General features: G+C 38.5%; 1 protein-coding gene across 1 annotated transcript; it reads right to left on the bottom strand.

The window, feature by feature from the left end:
• Window positions 1–274: 274 nt before the first annotated feature.
• On the bottom strand, window positions 275–14616 carry EIF2S3 (eukaryotic translation initiation factor 2 subunit gamma). The gene is made up of 12 exons (XM_079301164.1): window positions 14239–14616; window positions 11955–12018; window positions 11382–11509; window positions 11144–11265; window positions 9733–9827; window positions 8374–8532; window positions 6967–7101; window positions 5965–6059; window positions 4918–5062; window positions 4323–4492; window positions 3233–3405; window positions 275–1022 (listed from the first exon to the last, which is right to left on the bottom strand). Exons 1-12 carry the CDS (start codon window positions 14305–14307, stop codon window positions 959–961), a joined length of 1419 nt encoding a protein of 472 aa, XP_079157290.1. The 5' UTR covers window positions 14308–14616; the 3' UTR covers window positions 275–958.
• Between the last annotated feature and the right edge of the window lie 60 nt (window positions 14617–14676).

The raw sequence follows: 14676 nt of genomic DNA, 5'->3' as shown, positions 1-14676 counted from the left end.
TTCAGAGTAGCTAAACAAAAGTGGTTTTACATCTGATTTCCTCATCCTATTCACAATTCCATCACCATTAATCTGCCCCCCACCCCAAATAATTCCTTTCTACAGCCTCTTTCCAACATTTTATATTTGCTCAACATAATTTTGAAGTCGTTTACTCCTACTGAAAAAGAACTCCCAGGTCACCCCCTCAAAAGAGTTCCAAGATGACAAAGTTATGTTCCAATTAATCACATTCTTTTCATAAATCCATACTAAAATAGGCCAAAACCAGTACTGCCAGTTCAGATCCAGTTTACTTGTGTTTTTTCTTTGGGGATATAAGAAAACATGTAGTAGTATCAGAAATGACAAATTCAAGTCAGTCAATGTTGCCATCCTAATTACAAAGCATAATACTTTAGAATCCTAAAGTCAGAACCATAGAAACAAAGGAATAAAGTTTTTTGTTGGTAACAGTTGTCTAAACAAAACAAATTGTGCAGTAAAGGTACTAGTCTTCCAAGAAGAGTTTGGCTGCTTGCTTTTAATTTTTGTACTTGAACAACCACTGCAGTCTTTTGTTACTCAGAAGAACTGTATGAATTAATGAAAATAAGCAATATTTTATTTCAATACCAGATTTATGGTTTGTGTGTTACACTGGGCCTGGTTTCACTGATATTAAACAGATATGTCTGAAACACAAAGTAACATAAATTAGACATGCCATGAGACATGTACAATTAATTTCTACTAAAACGTGGATAATGAAACCCACTTCTATGCCAATTCTTTTACACTTTTAATGGTGATAGTGACTAGTATTTTAGTAAGAGGGTAAAATTCAATAAAACATATGAGGACAGCCATACAACCCAAAGATACTGTTTGCACAGCTTCCAATTCCACTGTGAAAATACACCCCCTCCAAAATAGAAATAGGCACTTCATCTTTAAAAATGAAGCACTCTTTTGTTCTTCAGTCATCATCAACAGTTGGCTTGATTGTCACTCCTCTTCTGATCTGACCCCAACCAATTAAACTGGAAAAAAAAAAAAAAAAAAAAAAGGTTTATATTATTTTTACTAGTAATCAAAAATACCCTGTATAAGTCCACATCCTTCTTTCCTTCTCCTGCCCTCAGTTCTTATATTTTGAATTTTCTACACTTGTCTCCCACCCAAAATATTCTACAAGAACTAAACCTGCTTAGTGGAAACACAGAAGAGAAAAGGGTGAAGGATTGAGGACATTTTAATCAGCTAAGGGTGTTCTCCTGAACAGAAGGTGAAAATCTGAAAATATTGTAACTTATGTTGTACTGTTGGATGGTAAATCTATTCACAGCTTGATCTCTTTCACCTGTGTCTGAAGTGTTGCATTATTTTAAAAAAGAGGGAAAATTCCGTAACCTTACGAACAGCTGTAACTCTCAATGAACAGGCAGCCTGTGACGGGAACTCAGCTCTTGGGTAAGCACTGCTATTTACACTAAGGAAAATGAAGGCCTTTATTATAGGCCACTATTGCCTCAGAAAAATATGCTTGTGAAAAGAAATTCAGAATACATCCATTTCCACAGTCAGCAGGTATTTCATATAATTACTAGGACTGTGTCCAAAACTTTTCCAGTTTCTGGTGAGAAACCACAGGTACATCTCAATTTCCCTTGCTAAGCAGTAGAGCCTGTCTTGGAACACCAGAAAAGTTCTGAAGTTTATCAGAGCAGCACTTCCCACTTTTTAGTACCATACTCATAGGTCATAACTTGACCACCTTTGAATTCACTGATCCTTGGAATCATTGGTATATCTCATTTGCTGTTTAACCTCTCTCTATGCCTCTGTATATTTCCTTTATATTTTATACCCCTTTTTTGTCTCGCTTTATGAACCTTCTTCTGTATTTTCAGTACTCTGTTGTCTTGGGCTGCAAGTTCCTTTTCACTGTACCTACTATATATTATTTTACTCCAAGTAATTTTATTATGCTGGTTTCCCTAGTTTGCCTTCTTTCCATTTTCTCACCTTTCAGTCTCCTTACATTGTCTTTATCTTTTTAATACAGCATAGGAATCAACTTTTCAATAGTTATTTTCATAGCAGGCAACCACTATTTGCCCACCTAATAATCCAGAGACGGGTGAGCTTTTGGAAAAATTTGGTCAAGTTTTTTAACTGGGAAGGAATCTACAGAAGCAACAAAAGACATTACAATTTGCGCAGGCTATAAGTCTACAGCTTAAAGAAAAAAGAAAATAATTTCTAATATAGTTTCTCTTCTTCCTTCTGCTTTACCTGACTTAATTTGGGTCCTGCCTTTTTTTTTTTTTTTCCTCCTGTTCAAGACATGTTATCTCTTGCCTTGGATTTTTTTTTTTCAAAGAATAATCTCTTCCCTAATTTGTCATCTTGCTCTGAGACAGCAAGCACTAAATTTCTGTCTACATTTTCTTGTCATCTGAAAAAGAAACATGCATCCATGGATATTTAAAGCTCAGTTCCTTTCCACACAGTACAGACTTCTTGTAAAAATGGCTGTGCTCTCTCATACTACAAGGACTGTGCAGACCAAACAAATCTAAATAATCTTATGTTCTTATCAATCCAGTCTTACAAAACACATGGCAGATACAGTATGTGTAATCACCTAAAGAGAGTCTGGCACTGTGATCAAATAAATCACCAACCAATTCTGTTCATCATTTTCAGCCTCCAGATGCTTCTGTACAGTCAGACATTTTATATTTATAATCTCAATTGGTCAATCCAGTTGATACTTTATTCTTTCCTCTGTGCTCATAATACATAAAACACTCAAACATCCCTCCTCTTTTGCCCTGCTGTTACTTCCAGGTTACAGAAGAAATCACATGCAGCTCCACAGGTAAAAAGCCACTGAGGTGTGCATAAGGATGGCTATTTGGCTTAACATTATGAGAATTTCCCAACCCTTCTGCCAAGATTCCCTACTGTGCTCAATTTACAGCTTGGCAGTTTGGGCAACAAACACGAACCTCAGATGTTCCCTTCTCTGTTACTAATACATATTCTCCCAATCATAGTGTTTGTTTAAAAAATGGGATAGCAATGAAATGAAGCATTTCAAATATGGTGCCAATGTCTTAGAAGAATCCAGAAGAAATTTTAAAACAGACATACACTTACCTATTCTAGTACAAAATCAGATCCATGTATTTTTTTTGTTAACAATGTAGCAACCACAGACTCTGCCAACTTTGCAGCAACTTACCGCCAGTGTTTCTCAACTCTTCGACTCAGAGCAATTTTTTCTCCCACTTCTGTGCATACAGGGTTAGTCAGCACAATCTTCCCCAAATCAGCCTTTACAGCACTGACTCTCCCTCCAGTAGATAAAGATCCTATGTTTACCATTAGAACTTCATTCTTCGATAATTTTTGCACCTGAAGACAGACATACAGAACTCTGAAACATAAGCTTTATGCTTATAATACAAACAGCACAAATAGCACAGACAGTACCAAGCATCTACTGTTACCTTCTTGCCCCCAAAAAATATACAGCCGAGAAATACTATAAATAACACACACAAGCTACAGGTAGCAGCGTCAGCAGATAAAAGTTTTGTATGTAAAAGGACAAATACATAACAATGTAGTACATGTAGGTCTGAGGTTCTTGGTATTTATGTACATTTTCTATAAACTACACAGTCAGAGATACTGTTACAAACTGTGATGTTATACAGATTATTTGCTAGGATGGGGTATTCTCATTTCCCTTACGTCTACATACAAAAAAAATCAAAAATAGTTCATCTCACAGGATAAGATAGCGCTGAAGCACTTTACTCACAATTGCATGAAACAGTTTATAGATTTAAATTCTAACAGGGGAAATTATGATGTTTTAGTTGATTTGTGTAAAATAGATCATGTTAGATAAGTTTGTGCTGTGCCTCAAGTTTTTTTTTAACCAGAGTATTTAAAACATATTTAGACTTTAAAAAATTCTTCAGTGAAAAAACTACAAAAAGCATGTCAGTAGGAAGTAAATCAGTACCACTGTAAAACTAATTATTGCACAAATAAATAGGGTGACAGCAAAAGAAAACAACTACCAGCATATTTAGAAAAATATATACATAACAAATAAATACTTTATGCTACTTTAAATTACTGATACGAATTTCGACTCCTCTGAAAACCATTCGACAGTATTAAAACAAGCAGGTAAGTTTTGTGAGAAGTTCATATCAACACCGAGACAAAGTTTCTATACATGACCAAAAAAATATATTCATTAATGAAAATTAGCCCAGGAAGCAAAATCAGGAACAAAAAAAAGAAGGGGCACAGACCTTTGCAGCTTTCTTGTCTCCTTCAGTGCGCACACCTAAGAGTCGTCTCAGCAAGAAGTAGGAAATTTCTAGCTCTGTAAATATTTCTGGCAGTGCCCCAACTGCACCGAGAACTTGGCCCACCATGCGGTCAGCCCGGCATAAAGTGGGATCAATCTTAGTGCCAACACCTACAACACAACATGGGAAGTCAGAAGGAATAAATGAAAGGTAGCTGTCATTTTTGTGTGCTAAATATTTGAAGATGATCTAAAAAAACAGAGAATGTGCTGGGAATTCCCTATTACCTGGACAGCACTTTCAGAATACCAGCAAGACTGTGAGATCTGTCTAAACAGATGAAAAAGTATTCTGCTGTTAAAGCTGGTACAATTAACAGTGCAAGCTGATCTGCATTGGCCAGTGACATTCAGAAAAACTATTTAATTCTTAAATATCCATTTTTCACACCAACCCTGTCCCTCTCTACATATATGAATTATCTAAAAATGCTCATGGTATTCTTGCTAATTACACTGAAATTCATTGTTGAATGAAACAAAGTGTTTTCAATAAGCATGAAGAAATTAACCCTTTCATGAGAGAATATTGTTACCTATAAGGCCTCCTGGAGCAGCATACTGTAGATCGTTGTGTTCAGCAAAGAGTGACACAATTTTGGAGAAGATTGGCTTGCACATGAGCTTGCCTTCACTGTCCTTGGACACAATACCAGGCCGCACCTCAATTTCCTGGCCCACCTAATGACAGAAGGGAGAAAGTGTTTAACTGATTATTTCACAGGAACACAAAGCTGACTAGTCACAGATAAGACTCACATATCCCAAGATCTACTTTTCATAAAAGTCCTGTGTTTTGGGCTACTGTAGAACTTGAAGAATTTCTGTTTCTCCATTTGCTGCAAATTGAAGAATGCTTACAGCAAATGTAGCAACTGATTTTCTTTTCAATACAATTTGTAAAACTGCTTTAGCAAAGGATCTTTATCAGAAATAATTCCAGCAATTATATTTCAGTTTAATTTTTAAACACTGTATTTAATTTAGAAATATTTCAGCACTGAGAAAAATTGAGTTAATTCCATCAGTGTAACTGATCAACATCAATACATTGCAAAGCATAGACAGTACAAGCTGCATGGATGTTCTAAGATACAGTTTGCTTTCCAGCCTAGCAAAGTAATCCTTTAAAGTTTGTCTATTGCTGGCAAGCAAAATAAAAAATGCAATACATACAGAACACTTAAATGGGGAAGTGGGGCCTGTGAGAACCCATACACACTTCCAAGGTGCTTTTAAAGTTCTTTTGCTCTCCTCTTCCTCATAATAATTCCACAAGTGGAAGTGGTATGACAGGAAAAAAATAGCTACTTCCATTTTTGTGAGGGATTAAATCTGTTATCATTATTAGCAAGAAGTTAAGACCATAATAATATATTTTAAAAATTAAAACCAGTGCTTCTTCTTGTTCTGGTATTTTAAAACTGTAAAGTGAAAATGAAATACAGACAGAAAGAATAAGTGCCATGTGACTGTATTCCAAGTTTAAAAAAAAATCAATTACATAGATACATTTTGTAGCAAGCATGGAAAAACTGTATTCATTGTCATACAAGATTCAGAGAAGAAAGATAAAGGGTTACCTTCAAAACACCCTTCAGAATACTGCCACCAGCAACACCTCCCTTAAGGTCATCAACTTCACAGCCAGGCTTGTTGACATCAAAAGATCTAATTACTGAAAAGATCATAACCAGGTTTATATTTACTATCAGATTTTTAAACAATGTCTTTATTTAGCAACTTTGACTGCTTCTCTGTTCTTAAGAAAGGATACACATATTTATAAATATTACAAAACCGGAAGAACCAATATTTTATTGCAAATTTTTAGGCAGATATAATTTTATTTTATTTATTTTAAAATTTTTATTCTCAAAACCATTTAAACTGCTCATATATATAAATGTTTCAAGACTTCTATAAAGCAGAAATTAACTTCAAGGTCTGAAAAACAGCAGTGATCAACCATCTTACAAAACTCCTTCAATATACACAATGTTAATTGCAAATACCAAAACTTTATTTTAATGTACTCTTAGTTGAACACTGTAACCATGATGAAATGTGATCAATTTTATGCATTTATGCAATGTAGGACTCCCTTGGATTATTTGGAAAAAAAAGGCAAGCACATTAGGAACTGCATTTCATAGTATGCTGGAAAAGAACTGAAACTTTGACAATTATAATCAGGAAACAGGAGACTAACACAAAAGATTTAACTAAGCTACCCAAAAATATTTCCATGGAAATAATTTTAATTATCAAATTAATCAGTTTGCCAATATTTTGTTGAATCAAAACTAAATTCATAGCAACTGAAGGGATATTTTTAAGATATAAATATCTCACTTTTATTGAATTTTAGTGCTGTCATATGCACAGAATATACACAAAACCAACAACAATTAATACTGAGCAAACAATACAGCCCTTAAAAAACATGCAAGTTAAAATAAGAGCATCCTAAATATTCCTTTTAAACCCACCTCTGTTTAGGGCACTCAGCATGTGCTATTCTAAGTGCAGGCACATTCAGAAAATGTTTGGCCACAGCCACAAAGGCCTGAGCATTTACATACCAATGAGCCTTGGTTCAGATGTGAAGTCTCGCAAAGGGACTGGGATTTTCTTCACTATGTACTCACACACCACCTCAATGTTGTATTTCAACTGTGCTGAGATTGGAATTATTGGAGCTCCTTCTGCAACTGTACCTAAAACAAAACCAAGTTCAACATTAAACCTTAATATGACCAAGTGTTCTGTCCTTGTTAAAAATACTAATTAATTTCGTGGCATGCTCTACGTGTATTTCCCAAAGCAATATCACAGTATCTATCCTTCCCTTCAACATTTTCACTCACATCAGCCACACCTACTTTTTGAGACATTTTGAAAGTGTGCAAGACAAGCTTCTACTCTAAGGGAGAATTCACTTCCTACATTGTGATCAGAAACATTTGTAAATTTCCTAAGAGAGATCAGTATCTCAGTATTGGATACAGCAGTGTTAATTTTACAGTCAGATTTCATTATGACAAACTAAATTTCCTGTTAATTTAATGATTTATATTTTTCAAATTTTGCAATACAAATACGTATTTTAGAAAAATTTTTATTTCACAGAAGATTGCATTTAGTAATCCAGGTTTGTTAGACATCATTAGTTTTAATTGTGTCTATGTTTCTTGTGGTAACTCCAGTTTTCAGACTCCAAATTTACACATCAAGCCACTCTGACAGTAATGAACAGCTTCTGCAAGGCAACAATTATGAATTTTAAAAAAAGGAAGGAGAAGAGAAGAGAAGAGAAGAGAAGAGAAGAGAAGAGAAGAGAAGAGAAGAGAAGAGAAGAGAAGAGAAGAGAAGAGAAGAGAAGAGAAGAGAAGAGAAAAGGTCCCATTGGCAACTTCTGATGATGACAATCTAGCTCTGCAGCTTGTCACATAACCCACCTACTGGAGATAATCAAGGAAAACAGTGGAAGCTCCTGGGAAAGATAAAGCACTATAAAGGTGAGCAGAACTTTACAGAGTAGGATAACACTGCCCGAACTGGATTTACACAGACAGATGAAAGAGCAATCTTTTGTCACTGATAAAAAAAAATTAATATACTTAAATCTACAGAGTGTTCCTAACAAGTACATCATCCTTCTCTCCTGCACTGCAGTAAAATTGCAGTGAAATCTCTACCAAAGAAGTACTCCAGGAAGAAATCACAAATCCACTGAAAGCTACTACATAAGAGTGATTGATGTTAGTTTTACATCTAGAGCTCTGACCCAGAGCCGTATCACTACTGTATGCAAGCAGGCTCAAATAGGCAGGAAGCACAACTCCCTGGGTCTACTTTTCACATGAACAGATCATGTACACCAGCATTGTCTAAGATAAGCTTTTCTATGAACATACAGAAAACCACTATGTCCATGTCTCAACAGTGAATTTCCACCACACACTGGATTTCTGCTCTTGAAAACCTACCTTGTACAAATGCAAGAATCTGTTCATACTGTTCTTTAGCCTGGCTCTCTTTCACCAAGTCAATCTTATTCTGTAGAATCAAAATGTGCTTCAGTTTCATGATTTCTATAGCAGCTAGATGTTCTGAGGTCTGAGGTTGAGGGCATGACTCATTACCAGCTGAAAGAAGAGAAGTGACAGGAATATAGAAACTACAAAGACAGACAGAACTCCTACAGTTAGGATATATGCTTCCATCTACTATCACTATGTAAGAAAAAAGAAAAAGACAGTTGTCTCTCAGTAATGCACACATGAAACAATCACATCAATAAGCACCCATTCTCCCCCATCTCTGCTGGCTGTAGCCTCCACACAATGCAGGACAGATAAGGGGCTGCCAGAGAGGTTCCCCCATTCTACCTGCTCCCACTAGAGCACCCACCTAAAATATCCAAAGATACCAACACCTAGCTTGGTTTACTCCATTCTTTAGTTCTTCAGATACCTCAGTGCTGATTGTAGCATAATAGACAAATTAACTTTCAATAAGTATTTAACATTTTCTTATCAGTAAAGTCATAAAAGTGTCAAGATCCCCAAACTCTGTTATAATTCTATCAAGTGTGTGAATAGGGCTGTTATCAGAATGGTTTAAATTTCAGCTAAGAAGCCAGAGTTGGCTGATGTGCCATTACACTGGTTAATCTTGTCTGAAGTTTGGTCTATCACACTTTCTAAGATGAACAGAAAGTAGAAATCATAGCTCATCATTTATCTCAGACTTTAAACTAAAGTATCTGAAGCTGTTTTTTCTGACATATCCTATCAGGGTAAGATAATTGCTGTGTATCACTACAGAACACTAGAGTGCTCTACAGACATAGAAAAATCAGTTTTACTCACTTTCTAATGCTTGCAAATCAGAACCAAAGTTGTCTGGATTACATTAAATCTCCTGTACTTAAATTTTGTCTTTATTTATCTGGGCTTACTGTTTGTACTGTTGTCTGTGAACTCTACAGCATGGCAAAGACTAAATGCATATTTAAGAAAATTAAACCTTCAGAGAAACTCAAAATGCAGGTTATCTGTTTCCATCAAGTGATAAAAATTTTACAGTACTATACTACTACCAGGTTTTATATTACCTATCTTCTATCAAGGGGGCCAGCTACTAGACTGATGAGTATGGATAGCTGTGTTTAAAACAAGCCTGCTTGAGTACATTGCCATTGAGCAGCACTTTATTTTCTTCAACACATCTCAAAAGCATTCACTTGTTTAAATTGTCCCCAAACCCTAGGAGATTTTAAAGCCCATATAAAGCTGTTCATGCTACTATGAAATGGAGCTGTGCTTTTGGGTAGCAATTGTTACCTATCAACAGTAAAGCTGCATCCATTACTGCTGCACCGTTCAACATAGTAGCCATCAAAATATCGTGGCCAGGACAATCCACAAAAGAGACATGCCTGTTGTGGGAGAAGGTGAAAGAGAAATCCAAAAGCCCATTATCAACAATTCCTCTGACTGATTTATGGCAGTGATTAGGCAGACACGCAAGTTAAAAATATCCTTAAAACTGTATTTTCAAAAAAGTTCTAAAAGAACACAAACACTACTGAACAGCTACTGAAAACTTTTTCTGAGTTTGAAGATTTAATACCACATATCCACATTAAGCACTTCTTCAATATTTCACCAATCTACTCATAAATTAGAGTTAAATGCACCAGGATAAAAACCTGAAATCAAACCAACCCACGACCACTAACCTAAACCCCAATACAACACATGGGATTTCTCTTATCTCTTTTAAAAGGCACCCATCATTCTTCAATTTTAGGAAATGATACATGTTTAATTACATGGTCATATCTGCACTTCAAAGATTTATCTACAGACATGATGTTACTATTCCAACTTTGATTTTACTGTGCAGACCAAGATAGTTGATTCACTATATTATTTCCTGAACCTATCTAGTGAAGAATCCTTGCTCTCAGTGGCAGGCCACCAAAAAGCCAGGGACTAATTTGGTGCTTTGCTGATTATGTTAGAAATCTACTACAAGCAAATAACCAGTAGGATAAAGAATGCAAAGTTTTTAACCAGTTGTTTCACAATGGCTGCCTGCCTGTCACAATCCAACAGAAGTTAATACTTAGTACAAGTGCTCTGCTGGGAATCTGAGAAAAGGGAAGATCAGTTACAGGCCCACATGTATTTTATCATAAACACAAACTAAAAATCTTGTACAACAGTCTTCATGACTACTCTCATTTGAGCAATCATTGTGTAGACCCATGTAACCACTGCATGAAGAGAATGCTATACTTTATCAGAAATCAAGTAAAGAACACTTGGTCTCCAGTGATCTCACATTAAGCATCAGGCTTTCATACATTCATTTAAAATACTTTGGAAACTCTGCCATTAGGAAGAAAAAGTTTAACAAAGATCACCCTTCCAAAAGGGATTTTAAAGATGTGTTTGTGAGGCCCACGTCAGTTCTCAATATGGCTGGTTTAAAATATACTTGTAATAATAGCAGAAATATTTAACTTCAAAGTCCTGCAAGTAGCTGAGGACAGCAGATACAGCTGTCCAGTACCATGGAGTTCTCATCACCACCAATGACTTCAGGACAGTTTAGACAATGCCTTAGCCCAGGGGTGCCCCATCTAAGAATGTATAGTCTGCCAGAACCTATTGAGTTCACAGTCCAATTCTGTATTCACACAAAGGGAAGTAAACACAATTCATTCCAGTAATTTAAAGCAGTTACCTGACTAGTTTAAAGTTCCCTTTGGTGCCAGGAATATCTGTAGGGAACTCATCCGGGGTGCTACTTCCACAGGATCGGTAACACTCTGGTCGAGAGCAGCTTGGGTCATCCAGCTTGTAAATCTGAGATTTTTTTAAAATTGAAAAAAGGTTTAATTCCTTAAGGGTTAGTTACTGGTAATCTTACATCCCCCCGAAATATATTAGCAGCATAGCTGCTACATTTAGTGATGACTCACCTTTGCATTAGCATAACCCAGCTTGATTGTGATATTTCTTTCCAGTTCATTTTTAAATCTGACAGTATGAACTCCAGATATAGCTTTGACTACTGTCGATTTTCCATGGGCTACATGACCAATTGTACCTGTGTTTTAAAAGCAATGTTTGTCAATAAACTACATTTTAATTTTGTGCAATGTTCCACTACAATCAATACACAATTACCCAAATTCTCCACAGAGTAAGTCTATATGGAATTTGTAATAATTTTTGTTTTAAATAAACAAGATCAGAAATTGTCCTCCCAATGGACAGATCATTTTATTTTAATGAAACTCATTTCAATGCCTTATTTCACAGTAAAAAATCTTGCTTTAGCAACTATTCCCCACACCACTCAACTGTGTTCCTGAAGTAAAATTAGTGCTTTTCGAGTCAAAAGGGCTTGAAAAGTCCCTAAAACTACTATGTAGTTGTTTCTGTACAAATTTCTTGAAAGTGTTACAACATAGGCACCATCTGCTGCTGCACAAGTACCAAAAAGAGCCACCTTAATGCACCACCCCTCCTTTTAATAAGTTTGTTTTTACCTATATTAATTGTTGCTTGTCTGCTGATGACTTCTGGTGAAAGAGGCGTCAACTTGGTGACATCCTGTATAAGGGAGATTTTAGAATTTATTCATTTTGTTCTTCATAAATGTTTAGAAAGTTAAAAATTTAGCTGATAGCCCTATTCATCAAAATCCAGTTAGATTATGTGCATTCCAGTCTTTTAAGTGTGTGAAATATGACCAAAAGTGAACCAAGTCCTACTTGTGAACCAATACATGCTACAATTCAAAACCCTGAGTGTAACTCAGTCTTGGCTGCAAAGTGCTAAAGATGGGAGTAAACAAAACAAGAAACCTCAAAAGAATCTTCCAACAAAACACCCCAAGCCCTTACCTACCCCTGAATCTAAATTGCACATAACAGGCAAATTCATTTTCAACAGTTAACATGATATTGCACTAATATTTTAAAGCAAAGCTTTGTCAATAAATATTTTTAATTGGTGTAAGGTTCCATTACAGCAAATAGAACTAATGCTTTTGAGTCAGTGGGTCCAGAGGTTTGATTAGCAGTATGGCTTTTTGTTCTTTTTAATGGTTATTTTTTCTCTCAGATACTGTTATTGTTGCTTTAGGTACCAGACAGAAATTCTGCTGTCCTAAATTGTCTGTTGTGTGAACTTATTGGTAGCCACTGGCAAAAAAAAAAAAGCACAAATTCACTCTATATAGATAAAGAAACAACTCTGAAAGAGTTGTTTAGGTTTTTTTAAAGATGTTTATCCAAATAATGGACAAGTGTTGAAGTGCATTGAAATGTTCCTGTGTAAAGCTAATATCCAACCTGCATTAAATTCATATGGATGAGCCACTCTGTTCAAGCAAAGATGCATGATGCCAGAAGAGTCCTTGGTGTAGGACAAAATTTAAGACACAACTAACACAAACATTAAATCATATATTGTTTACACTGTTGCATGAAGGTTCTGTGCAAAATGATCAAACACATCCATGTAAAAACATAAGCTCACTCATTCTCTTCTTAAGTATGGCATGAATAAAATGTTCATCTTCAATACAAAGCAAGTTTTGAACACCTAAGATGCACAATTAAATTTATATTTCTCGTATATCAAACTAAAAATGACTTCCCAGAGATGGGAACGTGACCTGCAGATGGCACCATGTGGCCGGGCGACCAGAATTTCAGCGTGATGCAATTCCTGCCACCAGGAGAATTCTTCCTGGTGCACACAATCATGCACGCATGGACTTTTTTCCTCAAGACTGCTCTAAGGCTGTTGCTCAGCAAGAAGCTCCACTCAGCCATAAGCACTCAAGGGCTGGCAGAACGGACCTTAAAGGTAATTCCTGCTGGCTTTCCAGCTAGTCTCTATCTGTGCCTGTCCCGACTAGAAAATGCCGTGCTCAACAACGACAGGAAGTAAAGAAACTATCTGAAGTAATTGACACGCTCGCCGTAACACGAGGGAATCCCTGTGCCCAAGCCCGAGGAACATCGAACCTTAGTACTGTAAAGACAAATAAGCTGTTCCAGTTTACACACCGGGGACACAGCATCCAGATTTTTGACCATGTACATTATAATACACCTTAATATGAAATATACATTACATACTTAGACTAACATGTAAGTGTAATAAGTGAGGCAGCCCAGGCGAAATATTTAATAGGCAAGGATGCCACAGCAGGAGACCACTGCAACTGGTTGCAGTGATAGTTGCAGCGGTAGGTAGAACTGGTATTTCTCGGTAATTGTTAATAGTCAAGAAAATTTTCTTGGCAAACCAACCAAGACAGGGCTGGTAGCCAATCCCCCGAGCTTGCTGGAGGAACACATCTCAAATGAATGGTTCTACTTGGAAAGGAAAGAGTCTTTAATATCACAGAACGGGGCAAACCTTACATGAGGAAAACTGCACCCACCAGTGAGCCATAAAAGCTTCAGGTGCACCGGCAGGACAGCGACCCTCTGAGGCTCGCACCCACGGGGAGGAGAAGCGCCTCGCCCGGGCGCCCCACACCCACCAGGACCGGCACGACCTGCTCCCCGCGCCGCCGCTCTGCCCCGCGCCCGCGCCCCCAGCGCGCTGAACTCGGCTCCCGAGGCGTCACCGCCGCCCGCGGCCCCTCGGAACGCATCGGCCGCGGTGGGGCCCAGCAGGCGGCTCGGAGCCCCTCTGGCCGCACCCCCACCCACCCACCCACAACAGCCCGCCCGCCCCCTCCGCTCCCGGGACGCCCCCGCCGAGCCCCGGGAGTCCGATCTCGCTCCTGGGCGCCCCGCGGGCGGCGCTCACCAAGGTGCCGAGATCCTGCCGGCTGAGGTGCGGCTGCCCCAGAGTCACTCCCGCCTCGTCCCCCGCCATCTTGGCCCAAGTAGGAAGTGAGGAGTCCCGCGCGGCCGCCTGACCGCCGGCTCCTCTCGGCACCGCCGCTGCCGGCCGGCAGCCTCCGGCCCACGGCGCGGCACCGGCCGGTCCGGGAGCGGACAGCGAGCTCAAGGAAAAACCGCTTTCAGCGCCGGGGCGCCGCCATCGGCCCCGCAGCGAGGAGGCCACGAGTCAGGCGTTCCACCGGGCAGCCCTGTAAAGGACCCCTGGTCGCCCTCACGCCGGGTGATGCAACCGGGACCTGCGGCGGGGCCGCGCAGCGTGCGCGGGCGGGACGGCGTGCGCGTGCGCGGGGCGGGAGCGCGGCCGGCGGGTAACGAGCGCGGGAGCGCGGGGAGAGCCCGG

Source organism: Erithacus rubecula (genome assembly GCF_903797595.1).
Source record: "Erithacus rubecula genome assembly, chromosome: 1".
Classification (NCBI taxonomy): domain Eukaryota; kingdom Metazoa; phylum Chordata; class Aves; order Passeriformes; family Muscicapidae; genus Erithacus; species Erithacus rubecula.
Note: the sequence above shows the minus strand (reverse complement) of the source record. Positions and strands in the feature narration are given on the sequence as shown.